The following is a 21,237-nucleotide window of genomic DNA, read 5'->3' on the forward strand; positions in this document are numbered from 1 at the left end:
TTAAGATAAACAAAATAGAACTCTTACTGCTGCATTTAAATTCTGCAGATAGAGTACGCACTTTTTAGAGGAAAAACTTGATTCTATTTTTATTAGACAAGGTGGAAAAAACCTCTAATCTACTCTCCTCTTTATAGTCTGTAAAGGGAGTTTGTTACAGCAAAATCGGCTACTATTATGCTAAAGAATAGCTACAAAGTGGACTGCTTCTGTTCCACGTTTTATTAGCCACTACTCTTACTTTCTAGCAAAAACTCAGTCAACAAAAAACAAAAAAACAAAATAACAGCAGCAATTTAAATTTAGTCAGCAAGTTTATAACGGTAACACTCTAGCACTACTAGCTCCTCTGCAACATTTTGCCTTTATGAACAACAAAATAAGAATATTGATTCCCATATTTAAGAAAGAGAGCAACATATGAAGGAGATGTAGATGCGTCATCAGCAACAGCAAGAGAAGTTATAACAACAAGTCCAGCAATAATAGAGATAGATGCAAAATCAACTCCAAAAGCAACTTTCGGATCTACTTCGTGCTCATTTTCCAGTAGTGGTAGATAGCTTACTCTTTCCATCCACTCATACTTCACAGCTTTCCAAACCATAGTCTTCTTCAGATACTCATCAAGATGATGATGATGGTGATGGTACTAATTTAGGTTGACCATAGTTCTATTAGTTATAAATGTATTAATTAGAACACTTATCAATTACAAATATTTTATTTTGTTAATTAGACATAAATTTCAAATTTATTAGATGTTAAATATATTTAACTTAAATAACTCTATTAAAAAATTGATTATCGTATAAATATTTTGCTTTGCTGATTCTAAAGTAAATATAAAAGAGTAAAATTAAAACATTAGGAACAAGTTTAGCATCAAACTAGCAATGGATGTATATAACACTTCAATAGATTTAGCAACAGATTTAGCAATGGAATTATATAGTATTGGATTTAGCAATGAATTAGCAATGGATTTTTATTCTACATTATTATAATTTAGCAACGTATATAGCAACAAAGTTAAATACTAACGGATGGTGCAACGGATTGGCCACGGACTCTTATAGCATGTCAAAATTACCAGCAACTGATTTAGCAATGGAATTAAATGACAACATATTTCGCAATAGATTAGCAACAACATGTTTTTAAGAAATTAATACCATTGAGTAATGGATTTAGCCACAGATGTGAATAGCAACGGATTAATAATGATTTTTCATGATACATTGATGTATGTTAGCAACGGAATTAGTATCGCAATATATAGCAATGGATTTAGCAACGTTGTAGCAACGGAACTGGCAACTACATTAGCAATGAATTGCAATAAAATTGCTACCCAAATAGGCACAACATTTAGTAACGGATGTTTTATCAATTAGCAACCGATATATCCGATGCTAATTTAGCAATAGATAAAAAAATCTGATGTGAAAGTAGTAGCATCGCTATATTTAGCATGGGAAGTAATTCATTGCTATTTTGATTTTAGCAATGATTTTTCTAAATTTAGCAATGGAAAACCCGTTGCTAAACTGTATTTTTTTGTAGCGTGCGAAGAGCAATGGGAAGATCGCTAGATGGAGGAGTAGTGGAAACTGGATTTGAAGATGAAGTGTTTGATGAAGGGTGTGAGTATGTATTCTGAGGCCTTTTGAATAAAAATGAACAATAGGAGGTAGTGGCCGAACTGGTGCAAGAGCAGAAGGCACAAGAACCGATTCAGGAGGAGTAGACACAAGTGGATTATTATGACTAACAGTATAGACTAAAAGGTCATCTTCTCCCTAATTATCATAAGTTGGAGACATATGAAAGAAAAAGAAAGTAACATCTATAAACATAAGGTACATATTAAGTGCAGAAGAGAAACACATGTAACCTTTTAAAACTCGAGAATATCCTAGAAAAAACAAACTTAAGAGATTTTGGATCAAGTTTAGCAACTTGAAGGTGAACATCATGGACAAAACAAGTACTAACAAATACTCGAGGTTCAATATGAAATAAAGGTTGAGATGGAAAGAGAACAGAGTGTGAAATATCACCTTTAAGAACAAATAAATACATTTGATTGATTAAAACACAGGTTGTAGAAACTACATCTGCCTAAAAAAACTTATGAACAGTCATTTGAAAAAGAAGTGCTCTACAAGTGTAAAAGGGATTCACCAACCTCATTACAATTACCATACAAAAAAGAATGAGAAAGGCCACGAGAGAAATGAAACTCATTAGTATTGACGCATGTTTTTATGCCCCTATCTAACCCAATGAGGATACGAGGACGCTGTGAACACTCAAATTTTGAGGCTCAAAAGCCTGTTTTCTTCCGGACTGCGAACAGTCCGGCCGGACCGGAGGCCTTTCGGAAAGTTCATCGGAAATATGCCAATATGGTACTTGAAACGTCCGGAAAATTACGAGGATCTCGGAACTGGTCTCGGAATATTTTTTGGAGGTCCGGAACTCCCGGAAAAGCCCCCGGAATAAACCTGCCTGCCCCGGTGGCTCAGCCACCGGAGCCAGCCACCGAGCCGGCGGCCCATCCCGGCGTCTCAGCCGCCGGGAAGGCCGCCGACCCGGCGGCCCAGCCGCCGAAAGACCGGCGCTTGGCTGCGGGAAGGCCGCCGAGCCGGCGGCCCATCCCGGCGGCCCAGCCGCCGGGCAGGCCGCCGGGCGGGCCGCCGAGACCCGGCGGCCCGACCGCTGAGACCCGGCGGCCCGGCCGCCGGGAGGGCCGCCGATCCGGCGGCTCAGCCGGCGGCCCGGCCGCCGAGACTTGGCGGCCCGGCCGCCGGGCGGGCCGCCGAGCCGGCGGTCCATCCGGCGACCCAGCCACCGGAAACAGTCCGTTTTGCGCCTATAAATACAGGCCTCGGGCCTCCTTTTTTCCTGACTCAGTCTGTGTTGACGGACGCTCCTTCTCCCTCTCGCTCCTTGCGAATTCTTTACTGCTTTTTTGCATTTTAATTTAGCTTTTATTGCTTTCTTTCTTTGTTAAGTGGTCATTAAAATTAAATTAATTAATTTCCCTTAACGAGGAGCTTAACCTGGAGTTAAGAAGTGGCCGTCGACTAAATCAGGTACGCAAAACTAAACTCTGTTTTTTTTAATTTTAGCATTTCATGCATGCTTCTTTTCTACTCCTCTTAAATTCTATAACTGCATAAATGCATTCATACCATTAACTAGGCAAATAAATTGCCTCAATTAAATAAATTTAAGCTAAATGCCCGGTTAATTAATGATCGTGGTATTAAAGTTTAAATTCGACAATATTGGCTAAAAGCCTAGTTAATCAATAACTATGGTGAAATTGCCTTTATTTCGAACAAGTTTTGGCTTAAGTCTAATTAATCAATAATTGTGACTAAAAGGCCCTAATTAAACACTTTTTTTATTATGGCAATAAATTGCCTATATTTCAATTTAATTAATCACTTTAGGCAAACAAATTGCCTATAAGTGAAGATTAACCTTTTTAGCGACAAATCGCTTAAATTAAATTTCTTTGGCTAAAAGCCTTCAAACAATTTTTTTTGGCAAATAAACTGCCTTAAATCAATCAACTTTGGCGACAATCGCCCAATTAGCATCATTTGGCAAATTAATTGCCTAAACCAATATTTTGGCTTTAAAAGCCTTAAAACAATTCGTTTGGTACAAATGCCTTAAAAATCAATCTTTTGGCAAGAATAAGCCCAAATTAAATTCTTTTGGCTAAAAGCCTCAAAATCAACATTTTGGCACCAAGTGCCTAAATCCTTCAACCTTTTTGGCAAAATGCCTAAACAAAATGCACAAAGCATACACACACTCATGCATAAAGCATCCCATTCAAAGCCCTCCAAAAGAGGCCTATCGAACTACGTTGACTTTGATCTTCCATTCAAACGGAAGTACGTAGGCACGTTCGGGATCTAACCCCGGGCGGCAAGTCGAATCACATAACCTAGTTTCATCAGCATGACATAGTCTCGGGATCCACCTCGGGTTCGAAGACCATGCCTTAGACATTGGGCTAATTAATCTAGTAACTAGGTTAATTAAAATTGGAGTCACTTAGGGTTTTTCCTAGTTTACCCTAAAACAATTAAACAAGGTGGCGACTCATTCATTCACGTGCATTTCTTCCTTTAGTCACATGCATTCACATGCCTATGGCATTTTGGGGAGGGGTTCACAGTTTGGCGACTTCACTGGGGAGAGTAATGCAATCATTTTGCATAAAGTGGACTACTATTGTTGTGTAAACTAACCTGTCCTTCTTTAGGGCATTATTTTACAATACTTTGTTTTGCAGGGTACCTTAGCACAAATCAAGTATTCTTTCTTTAAGAATACGAGATGAGGAATTTAAACTCAAGTTGTACAAATTGATTAAGACATTTTAATTTGTTGATTTATTTGCACGAATTGAGAATCCTTTTCTCCATTGCATAAAAAATGAATTTCAAATGAATTTCTTCTCTCTCTGTTCAAACTTCTGAGTCTGGATAGCAAGTAGCGCTGATCGGCAGGTCTCCTTGATTATGTCGACGGACAGCCAAAGCGTCCTCCCTGTTGCCGCAAACCATCCCTAATCCTTTTGGGGATGGCCTATGGGCATGCGTACCGTTGGACCCACGCGAAACTCTTTGTTTCACATGTGGTTAGGTATATCCATGCTCAAGGCTCAAGGGTCCCTTTATAAGCCTATTCTCTATTTGTGTCATAGCCTATAGAACCTATCCTTTAGGACTGTATGCACCCAATGATGAAAATCATATCATAAACAGATTATGGTGTGTTGTTGTGCGCATTCATGGCATATCATAAACATTTGGGTAAACACAAAGAGAGCAGAAAACACCTTTTATCTTCAATCATGCACAGTTGGACAAAGAGTCAATCTACCTCATATCACTCCCATGATACACCAAACACTATACCTAATCCAACTACCCTTATCCTTACAGGTGCCCACAATCCGAGTGCCTACTCAAGTGCCAATCACACCTACAGTGCTATCACCAACTTCACCAGCTTCACCAGCTACACCGGTTACACCTACGACTCCTGCAATTTTACCTTCACCAATGGCATCACTGTCTGACATCCAAAACCTCATTGAACAACTGGAGGCTAGAATGGAGGCCAGAATGAATGAGGCATTGGCCGCTCAAAGGGCTGCCCTGATAGCTGAATTGGGGAATGGTAATGGTAACGGAAATGGGGCCTCGGCCGGAGGAAGTGGGCCTGCCGCTTCCAATCAGGGTCCTGCTGCTGCTGAACCTACAAACCCTGCCTTGAACTTGGATGACGTACCCTCCAAAACTGCTTCTGAGCTGGAAGCTCAGAGAATGAGAGAGAAGCTAGAGCTTTTAGAAAGGTCAATCACTGCCCTCAAGACCCATAAGGAAGTGGTGGACATGGACTCCTTGTCTTTGTTCCCTAAAGCCAGATTACCAACTAAGTTCAAAATGCCCAACATGGACAAGTTTGATGGAACCACTTGTCCTAAAACTCACCTGAAGATGTATGTGGGTGCCCTTAACCCATTCGGATTGAGCAGTGAGCTCCTTGCTCAGTTGTTCCAACAATCTCTCACCGGTGCTGCATTGAGATGGTTTGTCAGCTTAGATCGGTCTAAGATGAAGACCTGGGAGGATATCTGTAATGCATTTAATTCCCAGTATCACTACAACATGGAGGTGGATGTTACCCGAAGGGAATTAGAGACTACTAAGCAGAAAAATAATGAACCTTTTTCCTCGTTCCTTACGAGGTGGAGGGCCAAGGCCGCCCAAATGATTAACCGGCCTTCAGAACAAGAACAGGTAGACATAATAATAAAGAATCTGCAACCTGTCTACCAACAACGGTTACAAACCCAGTACTTGCCAACGTTTCAGTCGCTCATTGCTACTGCTACGAAGGTAGAAGACCTGATCCAAATGGGGCAACTGAAAGACGACGCAGGAACCTCTAAGTACAAGAAACCCAGCCAAGCTGGCAAAGTCCACGAAGTGGCAAGCATTACCCCCACTAACCCGTTACGTGTGGGGAACATGAGAAATGGCAGCCAGTCAAGAAGAACATACACTGATCTCGGGATGCCAATCCTTTTGGTTTTCCGAGAAGCTGTCAAAGCAAATTACATCAAGCCTTTGGAAGCAAGGCCCCCACCAAATCCTTTACCAAGGAATTACAAAGCAGATGAATACTGTGAATACCATCAGGGGTACGGGCATAAGACTGAAGCGTGTTGGACACTTAGGAACCGCATACAAGATCTGGTGGACAATGGCTCAATCATCCCGAGAAGTAAACCAAACATTAGTACTAACCCCTTACCAAATCATGGGGTAAATGCTATTATAGATGACCAGGAACTGATCGATCCTTTCGAACTGTTCCTAGAGATGAATAACATATGTGTCCTGGATCTGAACGACCTAAGTGAAGAGGTCGATGCTATTACCAGAAGCGGGAGACAGTATGAGCCACTGGTTTTGGATAAAATCCACAACAAGCCCTACCAGAAGGCAGAGGAGCCAAAAGAGGACCCGGTACTCTTACAATTGAAAAAGACACAAGCTAGGGTATCAATCTGGGAACTGTTGGCAGCATCCTTTCCTCATCGCCAAGCTCTTTGCAAGGCTTTGAGCCAATTACAGACGTCAGTGGAGGTTAGCCCTGAAGTACTAGTCTCCACCCTCACCCAGTCATCCAAAGTACAAAGCATCGGGTTTTCTGATGAGGACCTGCCTAAAGAGGGAGGCAGTCATAATAATGCTCTGTATGTCACAGTCCAGACCAGAGACAAAACGGTGCCCATGGTTCTCATTGACAATGGGTCAGCTCTGAATGTCTGTCCACTAAGGGTAGCCAGCTGTTTAGGGTTGGAGGAAACAGACTTCACTCCATCAGATCAAATAGTGAAAGCATACGACAGTACCCGGAGGGAAGTATTGGGGGTCGCCACACTGAAATTAACAGTTGGGCCAACTGTGATGGAAGTTCCATTTCAGGTAATTGATGTACCAACCAGCTTTAATCTGCTTCTAGGTAGACCATGGATACACCACACCAAGGCAATACCCTCGTCCTTGCACCAAAAGGTCAAGTTTCCCTATGAAGATAAAGTTGTCACCATCCAAGGGGATGACTACAATCAGCTGAAAAAGCCAAAGGGCCAGCCTCTCTTTGAGGTCAGTCCTGAAACTGCCAACCTACCTCTCTCAGGATTTCAGTATGACACCGTGCAATGCATAGAAGGAAAGCCTGCCAATTCTCGAATTCTCTTTGATTTCGGGACAGTACAGATAAACTGCATAGTGCCTCTGATGCTGAAGATGTCCTACCTGCCAGGAATGATTATGGCAAGGTCAGGAAAAACATACCCCGTACTGCAGGCCTGGGAATGTCCGGTAAATGAAGGAACTTATGGACTGGGTTATGAGCCTACCGAGGAAGACCGCGCTGAAAGGATAAGGCGAAGGAAGAAGGGAGGCATACAAATGCGGCCATATCATCTGACTTTGAATAGCTATTTCTGTAAACCGGGAGAAACAATTCCTTATTGTGGCTTCCCGGAGCCATTCCCCTGCCCGACTGCTAAGAAGATGCTGCCTGGGTTAGAAGTATTTGCCGATGTCTGGGGCAACGGGCCCGAAACCATCACTAAACTGGAAATCGAAGACTTCATGCAGCCTAGTCTCCTTGATGAGGTTGCAGTCATCACAGGAAATGACGGGAATCAAGATCTGCTCAGCCTGATCAAGCCGAACAGAGGGCCTCTTACCAATTGGTACATCGAGGAGGAGCGCACTGCTGATAAACCCCTTCCCGAGTCAAACCTAGCACCAGAGTCCGTTGTCAAGTCCTGTATTGAGTCTGAATCTGAGTCGGAAACCGAGTCAAGAACCAGTTCCACTTCTGAGTCGTCAGTGTCGGATCTAGAAGATCCAGATGTCAAATTTGATGTAACCTTTGAAGACGATTCCGTCATATGTAATAAAGGCCTGCAAATTCTTGATTACCCCGTGTGTTTATTTTTCCAAGCATTTCCAAGCAAAAATAATCAGATAAATGAAGTAAAAAATGAAAAAGTAAAAATAATAATCGGCAAAGAAGAAAATGAACACACATACATTGCATCTGATTGCATGAACAGGGAACAGGTCAGTGAATGTTTGAAGAAATTTGCTGATTGTTTTATGTGGAGGGCAAGTGACATCACGGGAATTGACCCAGCAATAGTGGTGCACAAAATTCCAGTATATCCAGAGGCTAAGCCAGTGAAGCAAAAGCTAAGGAGGCTAAAGACGGAGTGGTCCTTAAAGATCAAGGAGGAAGTAGCTAAGCAATTGGAAAACAAGTTCATAGAACCCATTGCCTACCCGACTTGGTTAGCAAACATAGTGCCGGTTCCTAAGAAGGATGGAAAGGTGCGAATGTGTGTGGATTACCGGGACTTGAACAAAGCATGTCCGAAGGACGATTTTCCCCTGCCACATATCGATCTATTGGTGGACCGAATGGCTGGACATGAGATGGTCTCCTTGACTGATCTCGCAGTTGGATATAACCAAATAATGATGCATCCGCCAGACAAAGAGAAGACGGCATTCATCACAGAATGGGGAACTTACTGTTACAGGGTTATGCCTTTTGGGCTCAAAAATGCCGGGGCAACTTACCAAAGAATGGCAACGACCATCTTCCACGATATGATTCACAAAGAGGTAGAAGTGTATGTGGATGATATGGTGGTTAAATCAAAAACAACTGAAGAACATACAACAGCACTTGAGAAGTTCTTCTTTAGACTTCGAAAGTACAACCTAAAGCTCAATCCAGCAAAGTGCCTCTTTGGAGCTACATCTGGAGTGTTTCTGGGGCATTTGGTCAGTCACAAGGGCATAGAAATTGATCCGTCGAAAGCCAAGGCCATTTTAGGAATGCCAGCACCACGGACCGAGAAGGAAGTACGAGGTTTTCTGGGTAGGCTACAATACATCAGTCGGTTCATCAATCAGTTGGCTGATACTTGTGGTCCTATTTTCAAACTACTCAGGAAAGGAGTAGCGGTCAAATGGAACGAGGATTGTCAGAAAGCTTTTGATCAAGTCAAGCAATACCTGCTATCCCCACCTGTTTTACAACCACCAAGGCTAGGAAAGCCTTTGCTATTGTACCTATCAGTGACAGAGGAAGCTATGGGTGCAATGTTAGCTCAGCAAGCAGAAGATACAAGGGTAGAAAATGCCGTGTATTACCTCAGCAAGAGGATGCTAGAATACGAATTGAAATATAATAAAATAGAGAAGCTGTGTTTGGCTCTGGTCTGGGCACGTACAAAGCTGCAGCATTACCTCTCATCTTACACTACGCATGTTATTTCTGAATCGAACCCCTTGAAATTCCTTATGGAGAGGCCGGTTCTAGACTGTAAGATGGCTAAGTGGGTGTCAGTGCTCGCAGCCTATGACCTGAAATTTGTACAAAGAAAGGCAGTGAAGGGCGGAGCTTTAGCTGATCAATTAGCGGAATTACCGATCGAAGACCAAATGCCGGAGGTGGAATTTCCCGATGAGGACTTGTTAAGCTTGGAAAGCGAAGCCTGGGAGATGTACTTCGATGGAGCTTCGAACTATCATGGAAATGGGGTTGGAGTTGTATTCAAAACTCCTTGTGGAGAATACATCCCAATTGCAGTTAAACTAGATTTCGCTTGCACCAACAACGAAGCCGAATATGAAGCTTGCATCAAGGGGTTAGAAGCGGCCCTTGAAAAGGGAATAAAATTCCTCAGGGTTTTCGGAGATTCCAACCTAATAGTCTCCCAAGCCCTAAGGAAATGGAAGATTAAAGAAGAACGTTTGGTTCCTTACCTACAACGTTTGGACGAATTGGCTCAACAGTTTGAAGAGTTATCGTTCCACTACCTGCCGCGAGCCAAGAATCAGTTTGCCGATGCCCTAGCTACTTTGGCCTCCATGGTTAATGTAGAGGGAGACCAAGTCATTCGACCTCTGACAGTCCGGCTACAGAAACAGCCAGCACACGTTATGAATTTGGTGGATGACAAGCCTTGGTACTGGGATATACAGAATTATCTTCAGAGTGAAGCCTATCCGGAGGGATCCACTAAAACTGATCAACGGACATTGAGACAGTTAGCATCTGGATATTTCCTTACTGAGGGAATTCTGTACAAAAGAAGTTGGAATGGCTTGCACCTGAAGTGCGTAGACGAAGAAGAGGCTCAAACCATCATGGATTCCTTACATAATGGGGAATCTGGTCCACACATGCATGGGATGGCCCTGGCTCGGAAAATTATGAACCTGGGTTATTACTGGTCAACTATGAACGAAGATTGTGTGAGGCACACACGGAAATGCCACGAGTGTCAAATCTTCGCTAAACTGCAAAGGCAGCCTCCGATCAATCTGAATCCCATAGCCTCGCCATGGCCTTTCGCAACTTGGGGCATAGACATAATTGGAAAGATCCATCCGAAGGCCTCTAATGGCCACCAATTTATCCTGGTTGCTGTTGATTATTTCACAAAGTGGATCGAGGCAGCCTCCTATTCGGTTTTGAATGCCAAGAAGGCAGCACAGTTCGTTCGTACCAACATCCTTTGTCGGTATGGAACACCATTCGAGATTATCACTGATAATGGATCTCATTTTCAAAACGAGTTTTCAGACCTGCTGAAGCGAAAGAAGATCCAGCATCATAAATCCTCTCCCTACCGTCCACAAACAAACGGGGCTGTTGAGGCTGCAAACAAGGCCATAAAAGTCATTTTGCAGAAGACGGTGCAGAAGCATAGGGCATGGCACGAACAGTTACCATTTGCCTTGTGGGGATACAGGACCTCCATCAGAGCGCCCACCGGGGCAACCCCGTATTCCTTAGTGTATGGTATGGAAGCAGTGCTGCCTATTGAGCTGGAAGTTCAGTCGGCAAGAATTATCCGAGAAAGCCAGATCAGCGAAGCAGATTGGGCCGAGAACTATCATATGCAACTCTTGGGTATGGACGAAAAGCGATTGCGAGCAATCCACCAGACTCAAGTTTATCAAAGGAGAATAGCGCGGCATTTTAATAAAAAGGTTAAAAATCGGAAACTCGAAGAAGGTTGTTTGGTTCTGAAAGAAATTAGACAGCCAATCATAGACCCACGTGGGAAGTTCCGTCCTCATTGGGCCGGGCCCTATGTGTTGAAGAAGATATTATCCGGCGGAGCCGTCGTCTTGACTGATTTAGATGGTTTGGAATTTACAAATCCATGTAATTTAGATCAGTTGAAAAGATATTATGTGTAATCATTGCATGATGTAAATGAACTACATTAGGCCTGATTCTCTTTGGAAAAAAGAAATTATATATCGGAGATATGTAGGCAACCCTCATTGGGTGCGGTCTAAGCATTAGTAAAAAAAAAATCGTCATTTCACAAATTTCATGCTTCTTTGCCAAAAAAAAAAAGAAAAAGGAAAATAAGAAAAAACCCGCTAAGTTGAAAACCCGAAAGGGCGACTTAGGCAAAAGTCGGGGCCCGCTAAGCTGAAAACCCGAAAGGGCAGCTTAGGCAAAAGTGGGTAGCTCGCTAAGCTGAAAACCCGAAAGGGCGGTTTAGGCAAAAATTAGAGCTTAAATAAATAAAGTTGGAAAATGCTTGGAAAGCTAAACAACATTCTCAATTTAAGCAATAAAGTCAAGAAAATGAAGGAATCCAAAATAAAGCTAAGTCCAAGACAAAAGTATAAAACATACATCCAAAAATCCAAAATCCCAAATAAAGATCAAACAACAATGAAAGTCCAAAAAGCCTATAGAAGTCTAGGCATCCCGTCGCCTCCGCGGGGCGGCATCCTCTGAGTCTCCTATCTGCCCAGCCTCGCCGGTCCGAGGAGCCAACATAATCTCCTCACCAGTCCCAACCTCATCCTCAGCATCAGCCTGAACCCAACCTTCGAGTACGCTCAGCAGTGCAGTCCTCCTTGGTCTCTCAATTGGCCAGACAGTAGTAATAAACCAAGCCCGATACTCAGGAGAAGTCTGAACACTGGCAGGGTTAGGCAAAGGCCTAACCATTTGATGATCTCTTACCCAAGCCCTAAGGACAGCTCGGGTAACACCTGGAGTGATGGCCGAATCAGCTGAAAAGTCATCTATAACCGGAACAGTTTGATCTATCCCCATTTGTCTTAAAACGCGCAAAGCGCAGTACCAAGTACAATGGGTGAGGCCCAGAAGATAAACCCGAGAATGGCGAAAGCTGACCTGGATGAAACGGGTAACATTGTACCAAGGAACGAACCACAATATCTCATCGGGGCCCAACTCAATCAGCCATGAAGTCCATGCATCAGTAGAAGGGCGTGTGATTAAGATCCTCCGGGTACGATACTGAGAAGGATTGTAGGGTAAAAGAGTAGGAGCGGCAACCACTTGGAGATGGTCCCTCAACCATACCTGAGTAATGGATCCTTTCTATTACAATGAAATAATAAAAGGAAAAGGAAATGGGAAAGGTAGTAAAGGGAAATACCTGGAGAATGATGGGAGAGACTGTCCATTCCTCAAACCCTAAAGCAGCCCTGTCGAGGCTCCTAATAGTCTCTGCCAGTACGAGACCACCGATGCAACCCATGTCTTCCATTTGCCAAACCATGGGACAAAGGCGCAGATCCCCGAAGCCTGGATCCCGGTTAAACAAGAAGCCAGCCAACAAACAGAAAACTAAAGCCCGCATCCTCAGCCTCATCCGGTTTGGGTCATCTGGTTGAGCCTCTGAGAACTCATCAATCAGGGGCAGCAGGATCGCTTTCTGGTCATTAACGATCATAGCTCTAGCTTGGGGCCGGCTGAATCGAAACAGGGTCTCAAACGATCTAATATACCCAGCTTTTATCTCATGCCTGACCAAAGGGGCATTAGGGTCACATCCCACAATGGCACAAAACTCCTCAAAAAGAGGGCACATCTCTTCCATCATGGCCCCGAACCGGAAAACGTGGGCCTCGGGGTCCCAAAATCTAATGCAGGCCCTCAAAAAATCCCAATCAATTACCACACCTCTGAGAGTAATGGCAGGAGAAAGACCGTACCTCCCCAGATTGATCTTTTCAACTTTGGAGAGACTCCTAGTCCAGCTGTGCATGCTATGGTTATAGAAGGGATTCATTGTTCTTTTCTTTCTTGTTTTATGTTATCTTTCCTAAAAAGAAAAATGATAAATAAATAAAAATAATGAAAGACTGAAAAATAAAAATAAAAATAAAAAAAGTATAATAATAAAAAATAAAAAAATAATAAAAACTGACCGAAATTGGACTTTTTCTGGCACAGAATTCGAGAAGAGAAAAAAAAGGGGCTGAAATCCAGCTTTTATAGAAGGAAATTCAGAGTCGGTGGCCCGGCCCGGCGGCCCAGCCGCCGAGCCGGTGGCTCGACCCGGCGGCCCGACCGCCGAGTCAGCAACCCAGCCGCCGAGCCGGTGGCTCGACCCGGCGGCCCGACCGCCGAGTCAGCGACCGAGCCGGCGAGCCGGCGGCCCGGAACGGCGGCCCAGCCGCCGAGGGCCAGCGGCCCAGCCCGGCGGCCAGCCGCCGAAACCGGCCGCCGAGCCGGCGGCCCAGCCCGGCGGCCAGCCGCCGGACCCGGCCGCCGAGCCGGCGGCCCCACCCGGCGGCCAACCGCCGGCCCCAAAAAAAAAAAAAAAAAAAAAAAAAAAAAAAAAAAGAGAGAGAGAAACTGAAATAAAATCCTTTTTGTTTTTTCTCTCTTTTCCTCTCAGACCTAATAAACCATGCATACATGTTTTTTTTTTTTTTTTTTGTCAAGTTTTGTTAGTACTGATCAAGTGCAGGTACAGATAAAGCTCAGTACAAGATACATATCAAGTGCAGGTACAAAAGTTCAGTACAAGATACATATCAAGTGCAGGTACAGACAAAAGTTCAGTACAGCAATAAAAAGGTAGAGCAGAAGCTATCAGCGGCGGGGCCTCCTCCTCCTCTGATCATCAAAGGCCATCTGAGTCCAGGCCACAGCCACTTCTTGCTGCAATCCAAGAATCAGCTCCATCATCTGATTAACCAACCCGACAGGAACCTGAAAGTTATACAGAGAAAGACACGAGTCAATATCAAAGCTCTTACAAATCCTTTTTGTGAGAGATGTATCAGGTTTTACCTCAGTAATGTCCTCGGAAGGAAGAGCCAGGCGATCCACACCCTCCAGGGAGACTTCTCGAGTAGCTGGAGGGCCGTCGGGTACAAAGTGGGAAATACTGTAGGGTAGGCGGAGATTAACCAGATCCGGATGAAGCGGCCCGGTAGCCTCCAGAATGGCCCGAGGAGCCCTAGAAGGGCCTGCCGGTCGGCTAGGCCCGGCCTGCGAAGAACCCCCAACCGGAGTAGAAGAAGTAGGATCAGTCACAGGCCTCCTCCTTGGAGTCCTAGTTGAAGGACCCGAAGCTCGGGAAGAACGAGTGCCGAACGGCTGAGAAGGAGCCGGTCCTTGGAAATCATCAAGACGAGATCCAATGGGCTGCATTAAAGTAATGCGGCAGAATTCATCATAATCTCCCTCCATAACGAATTCCAAGTATGGAATGCCCTCGGTATGAGTAGCAGTGAGCACCATCTGTTTGCCCGCTCGCATGTCAGTGGGAGGGGGATAAGGGACAGAACGGCAGCCTCTTATTTGGATGTCCACTCTTTCGCCCAAGTAATATCGGCGTAAGAATGGATGCGACAGAACCACCCTCCGCTGAGTCAAAGTGTCTGACCGCTGGAAGCCAGAATCAGCCTGAATCCAGCTCTGTAGACGGGCAGTCATTGGCCCCACTTCAGCCTACAAGATTTTTATGTTAATAAATCATTTTTATTTAACATATCTAAAATCATTAAAGCACATACCAGTTCCAAAGAGCATGTATCAAAGAAGGCTCTCAGTTCCTTCAGCGATTTCTTGCGCCGAACAGCGTGAAGACGTGATTTGTACCATCTCCAAGCCAAAGGTGCCAGCCCCAATTCAAGGTCAGGCTGAAGCAGCTCGGGGCGAGTGTAAGGAAAGTATTCGAATGCCCAAGTCTGTGTAAAAGAAGAAAGAAAAAAAAAAGAAGAGTCAGTGAAAAAAGAAAAATCCAGATGTAGGAAAAGGAGAATGTTCCTTACATTACCTCCCAGAAGTAGTAAGTTCCGCTGAGTTTGCAGTGACCTCGACTCAGAGCACACATATCATCATACGTGCGGCTCAGAATAGCACCAGCCCAGTCATACTCCTTTAAATGGGCCAGATTCTCCAAACTCTTCAAGATAGAGGGGTTAAATCTCTCTTTTCTGTTGGACCAGAAGGTCGAAGCAAATAATAGCAGCAAGGTAAATCTGGCTACCTGAGTAGCCGTCAACTCTCCCCGCCCAAATCTAGCATAGATGTCAGGGGCCTGGAGGGATAACCAGCGCCTAGAAATGCTCAACGCGGGAGAAACCGTGCCAGGCTCGACAATCCGGGGCAGGTCCAGCCCAATCAACTCCAACATTCGGTCAGAGGAGATCTCAGACCTCCAATCATCATACAGCTCAATCGGTCGAACTCCGAAAGGGATCCCGGAAATCACAGAAAAATCCGTAGGAGTCATTGTCAGCTCGCCCCAAGAAAAGTGGAAGGTGTTGGTAGTGTCCCACCACCTCTCGGCCAAAGCACCCAATAATTCCTTGTGATTGTTCCGAGCCATGTCAAGGTGTCTTAGATAACCCAGATAAGACGGGCGGATAATTGCACCCACCGGGTGGCTGTAATCAAGAATTTCGGGCGGAATTCCAGCTATTGAACTCTCGCCGACATCCAACTTAATACGGCAATCCTAAAAGGTAAAATGACCTAAGAGTTACTCCTCGGTTCCTTACTAAGGGTAATATCTTAGTGCTTTCCTAGCATGCATACTGATAAACATAATGAGCAAAATTACAATTTTGGCCTAAGGCCCAAAAAATCACAATTTGGCCTAAGGCCCAACAAAAAATTCACATTTGGCCTAAGGCCCAATAAAATTCACATTTTGCCTAAGGCCCAATAAAATTCATTGTTTGGCCTAAGGCCCAAAAAATCACATTTTGGCCTAAGGCCCAAAAAAAATCACATCTGGCCTAAGGCCCAATAAAATTCCCCTTTGGCCTAAGGCCCAAAAAATCACAATTTGGCCTAAAGGCCCAATAAAAATTCACATTTTAGCCCAAGGCCCAAATAAATAAATGAGAAATGAGCTTACCTGGGCAAAGATGCCGGTCACGGAGGCGTGGGTATCAGCTTCCACCGCCAGATTGGCATCATCAAGGGAGATCCCCAGAGACTCCAGAAGGTCTTCATCACTGCTATAGCCTGCCATGGTGAGAAAGTTGAGAGAATTGGAGAAGCTCTTTGTTTTTTTTGAAAGTTTGGAATGAATGAAAAATGAATTCTTAAGCTATTTATAAGGAAAAGGCTAAAAGGCAGGTCTTCCGGACGCGTCTGATTTTCGCCTCTAAAATTTGGTCTTCAAACAACCACCGACGCCCATAAATCATTTTTATGGTTGCCGGTGGGGGGCAACTGTGAACACTCAAATTTTGAGGCTCAAAAGCCTGTTTTCTTCCGGACTGCGAACAGTCCGGCCGGACCGGAGGCCTTTCGGAAAGTTCATCGGAAATATGCCAATATGGTACTTGAAACGTCCGGAAAATTACGAGGATCTCGGAACTGGTCTCGGAATATTTTTTGGAGGTCCGGAACTCCCGGAAAAGCCCCCGGAATAAACCTGCCTGCCCCGGTGGCTCAGCCACCGGAGCCAGCCACCGAGCCGGCGGCCCATCCCGGCGTCTCAGCCGCCGGGAAGGCCGCCGACCCGGCGGCCCAGCCGCCGAAAGACCGGCGCTTGGCTGCGGGAAGGCCGCCGAGTCGGCGGCCCAGCCGCCGAGCCGGCGGCCCATCCCGGCGGCCCAGCCGCCGGGCAGGCCGCCGACGAACCGGCGGCCCGGCCGCCGGGAGGGCCGCCGATCCGGCGGCCCGGCCGCCGAGACTTGGCGGCCCGGCCGCCGGGCGGGCCGCCGAGCCGGCAGTCCATCCGGCGACCCAACCACCGGAAACAGTCCATTTTGCGCCTATAAATACAGGCCTCGGGCCTCCTTTTTTCCTGACTCAGTCTGTGTTGACGGACGCTCCTTCTCCCTCTCGCTCCTTGCGAATTCTTTACTGCTTTTTTGCATTTTAATTTAGCTTTTATTGCTTTCTTTCTTTGTTAAGTGGTCATTAAAATTAAATTAATTAATTTCCCTTAACGAGGAGCTTAACCTGGAGTTAAGAAGTGGCCGTCGACTAAATCAGGTACGCAAAACTAAACTCTGTTTTTTTTAATTTTAGCATTTCATGCATGCTTCTTTTCTACTCCTCTTAAATTCTATAACTGCATAAATGCATTCATACCATTAACTAGGCAAATAAATTGCCTCAATTAAATAAATTTAAGCTAAATGCCCGGTTAATTAATGATCGTGGTATTAAAGTTTAAATTCGACAATATTGGCTAAAAGCCTAGTTAATCAATAACTATGGTGAAATTGCCTTTATTTCGAACAAGTTTTGGCTTAAGTCTAATTAATCAATAATTGTGACTAAAAGGCCCTAATTAAACACTTTTTTTATTATGGCAATAAATTGCCTATATTTCAATTTAATTAATCACTTTAGGCAAACAAATTGCCTATAAGTGAAGATTAACCTTTTTAGCGACAAATCGCTTAAATTAAATTTCTTTGGCTAAAAGCCTTCAAACAATTTTTTTTGGCAAATAAACTGCCTTAAATCAATCAACTTTGGCGACAATCGCCCAATTAGCATCATTTGGCAAATTAATTGCCTAAACCAATATTTTGGCTTTAAAAGCCTTAAAACAATTCGTTTGGTACAAATGCCTTAAAAATCAATCTTTTGGCAAGAATAAGCCCAAATTAAATTCTTTTGGCTAAAAGCCTCAAAATCAACATTTTGGCACCAAGTGCCTAAATCCTTCAACCTTTTTGGCAAAATGCCTAAACAAAATGCACAAAGCATACACACACTCATGCATAAAGCATCCCATTCAAAGCCCTCCAAAAGAGGCCTATCGAACTACGTTGACTTTGATCTTCCATTCAAACGGAAGTACGTAGGCACGTTCGGGATCTAACCCCGGGCGGCAAGTCGAATCACATAACCTAGTTTCATCAGCATGACATAGTCTCGGGATCCACCTCGGGTTCGAAGACCATGCCTTAGACATTGGGCTAATTAATCTAGTAACTAGGTTAATTAAAATTGGAGTCACTTAGGGTTTTTCCTAGTTTACCCTAAAACAATTAAACAAGGTGGCGACTCATTCATTCACGTGCATTTCTTCCTTTAGTCACATGCATTCACATGCCTATGGCATTTTGGGGAGGGGTTCACAGACGCGGAATAAGGAATCATGGTTATCTGGAAGTCTTTAAACCAAGGATCAATTTAAACCAATTCAAGGAAGTCTGACTTGCATTAGAGTTGCGTCACGCAGCTATACGGTGCGTGACAGCACTGTAGTTGCGTCACGCAACTCCAATTAAGGTGACGTCACCCTGAAAGCCGACAAATAACGGTTTTGCTTTCTGTTTGGGTACATGGCAACGGTCCAGAAAGTGAGCCGCGTCACGCAGCTCTCGGGTCCGTCACGCGACTGCTAGCTGCGCGACACAGCTATCCTCTGTTGCCCTACCCATATAAATACTGCGTTTTTATCTTAAGCAGGCAGATCTTGGAGAAGAGGAGAGAAATTTTAAGGGCTAAGAAATATACACTGGCGGCTGAGGCTTTCTGCAAGAACTCCTTTGAGTCATCTTGAAGAAAAACGGCCTTAGAAATTAATTAGGTTGAAAACAAAAAAAAAAAAATCACACAAAGAGAGAAAAAGAGAGAAAAGAAAAAAAAAAGATTTTTGTTAAAACTTGGTGAACAAAGATTTCTGGGACCTTGAAACCTTACTCCTAAGACGTTCAGATTGTGTACAATCCTCAATCTGAGGGTTAGGTAATTATCTAAACTTTTCTTGGCTTTTTTTTAGTTATTAATTCGTTATTGTTTATTTTTGTTGATGTTTGAGTAGCTTGATATTGATAAAACGGTACCCTGCCCATTATTGGATATTTCTGAGTTATATTAAAACAAGTTTTGATAAAAAGAAAAGGTAAAAAGGGTTGTTTGAAAGGTAGTTACGGACCAGAGTAGTTGCGTCACGCAACTACAAGTTGCGTGACGGAACTGTTCATGTCCAAAATATATTAACATTACCCCGACTAGTTGCGTGACGGAACTGTTCGTGTTCATGATTTTATTTCACTTTTATTTTCTTGTTTAATCTTACATTTGAGATAAACAACTGATGAATCTGAAGATTTTTCCAAAGCCACGAACAGCTGCGTCACGCAACTATTAGGTCCGTCACGCAACTGTTCTTCCATAGAACAGTTGCGTGACGCGACTGTTCTAGGGTTCCAGAATAATTTTTATCTTTTCTTTTAAAAAAATAAATAAAAATAATAATGCTGTACAATTAAATAAATGTTCAATTCTTTTTTATAATTCAAGAAACAACCAATAGTGGGCAGATTGCGGTTTAATCAAATCAAGTAGGTTAATTTATTGTTATGCATGATTTCGAGCTTATTAGGGTTTCTGGAATTTATATTGGGTAGAATATATTTTAGGTTCAGTTTGTGACCCGCCTTTAACCATAAGGCAAGAGCGGGTCTTTTGATTATTTTAACTTAACTGCTGTGGGTTGAATGGTTGATGTGGTTTGAATGGTTATGAATGCAATGAATGGATTTATTTGGGACGATTAAATGATTTTCCACATAGGAACTCGGTTCGATTTATTCGGGTTGGGTTTGTATAAATAAGTTGGCTTTTCTAAATTAAAATAAATTAGAAATTATAGGTTAAAAGAGGCCGGTTTTCCGGGCGTCGGCTTCCAATGGGCCGATGTACCTAATTCCCTTATCCAGAATCGCACTTGGTGCACATGACCAGTCTTTTAAAATAATTGGCCTTAAATAAAATTGGGTTTAAAATGAAGTCACTTTTTAAAATAAAATTGGAAACGGTCCCATTGTCGAAAAAATGGGTGGCAATTAAAAATATTTTATAAGACCGATTTATCGGCATCGCATGCAGTAAAAAGGTTTTATCACCATTTGTTAAAATAAGGATCACATTTCCAAGAAACAAATCAAAATCGAGCATTTTTCGGGTCGCTCGGGGGCGGTGCGAAAATAGATTGGCGACTTCACTGGGGAGTAAGCAACCACTAATCCCCGGTTATTTTTAAATGGTTGCAATTAGGAATTGACTCTAAAGCCTACATTTTCTAAATAAAATTTGATTAGAAAGCCAATGGAAAATTCTTTAAATCGTCCGTATGTGCTTATTTGCTTTCCTTTATCTTTCTAGGATCTTGCATTCATACCGCATTTCTCTCTTCTCATCACTTTCCACCCATATTACCCTTCGGTAATTTTGTTAACTTTGAAGGTGGATCCAGCCTAAACCTCGCGTTTTAAGCACATCCATCCGAGAATTAGCAAAATTACCAACCGCAAGCCTAGTACCTTTAAAGGTGCGTCAAAAAGAGTAGGCCCATAAAAAGCCCGAATCCTGTTTGCGGAGCCCAGACTTTGTAAAACCCAATGGACTAAAGCCCATGCATGTAGTCAAAAGCCTTAGTCACTTCCCTTAAGGAACACCTGATTCTGTTTACTGTTATTATGCTGCATTCATGTCCGAGAGTTTATATCGTCAATCTCAAAACCCCCTATTGGTTGTCGAGATTAGACCAAATCCTAGGAAACAGATGTCGGAACTTATACCAACGGAATCCGTGTGTGGGAGAAATAAGGTTGGAAGGCATACATTTCCCAACTCCCGTTCCCCTGTATGTTATAAACTGTACATATGTTGTGACATTCATGCATCACGTAATATTTTTCTTTTCAGCCATACATTTAAGAGCTAATTTTCGGTATGGACGTTTGACCTTGATTTTGAGACTGGACCTCAAATTCGTTTTGAATAATATAATGCAATCATTTATAGTGAATTTATGCCCAAAAGAAAAGGGAGTTATAAGGGGGTTGCGATTCCTTTGTATTTTCACATTTCTTGCAT

The 21,237-nt window shown here is 43.5% G+C and overlaps 2 protein-coding genes across 3 annotated transcripts; both read right to left on the bottom strand.

Moving 5' to 3' along the window:
• Nucleotides 1-11,855: 11,855 nt before the first annotated feature.
• On the bottom strand, nucleotides 11,856-13,234 carry LOC149498998 (uncharacterized). Its single transcript, XM_089715401.1, has 2 exons — nucleotides 12,572-13,234; nucleotides 11,856-12,495 (listed from the first exon to the last, which is right to left on the bottom strand). Exons 1-2 carry the CDS (start codon nucleotides 13,205-13,207, stop codon nucleotides 11,860-11,862), a joined length of 1,272 nt encoding a protein of 423 aa, XP_089571527.1. The 5' UTR covers nucleotides 13,208-13,234; the 3' UTR covers nucleotides 11,856-11,859.
• A 623-nt stretch (nucleotides 13,235-13,857) lies between these two features.
• On the bottom strand, nucleotides 13,858-16,735 carry LOC149498999 (uncharacterized). 2 transcript variants are annotated; one of them, XM_089725995.1, is made up of 3 exons: nucleotides 16,298-16,735; nucleotides 14,218-15,892; nucleotides 13,858-14,136 (listed from the first exon to the last, which is right to left on the bottom strand). In XM_089725995.1, the coding sequence occupies exons 2-3, from the start codon at nucleotides 14,863-14,865 to the stop codon at nucleotides 14,017-14,019; spliced, it is 768 nt and encodes a 255-aa protein (XP_089582121.1). In that variant the 5' UTR covers nucleotides 14,866-15,892; nucleotides 16,298-16,735; the 3' UTR covers nucleotides 13,858-14,016. Both variants share the same exon structure in this region; 1 of them encodes a protein (XP_089582121.1).
• Between the last annotated feature and the right edge of the window lie 4,502 nt (nucleotides 16,736-21,237).

The sequence above is a fragment of the Jatropha curcas genome, chromosome 1, assembly GCF_041381405.1.
Source record: "Jatropha curcas cultivar XTBG-Jc1 chromosome 1, XTBG_Jcur_1.0, whole genome shotgun sequence".
NCBI lineage: Eukaryota > Viridiplantae > Streptophyta > Magnoliopsida > Malpighiales > Euphorbiaceae > Jatropha > Jatropha curcas.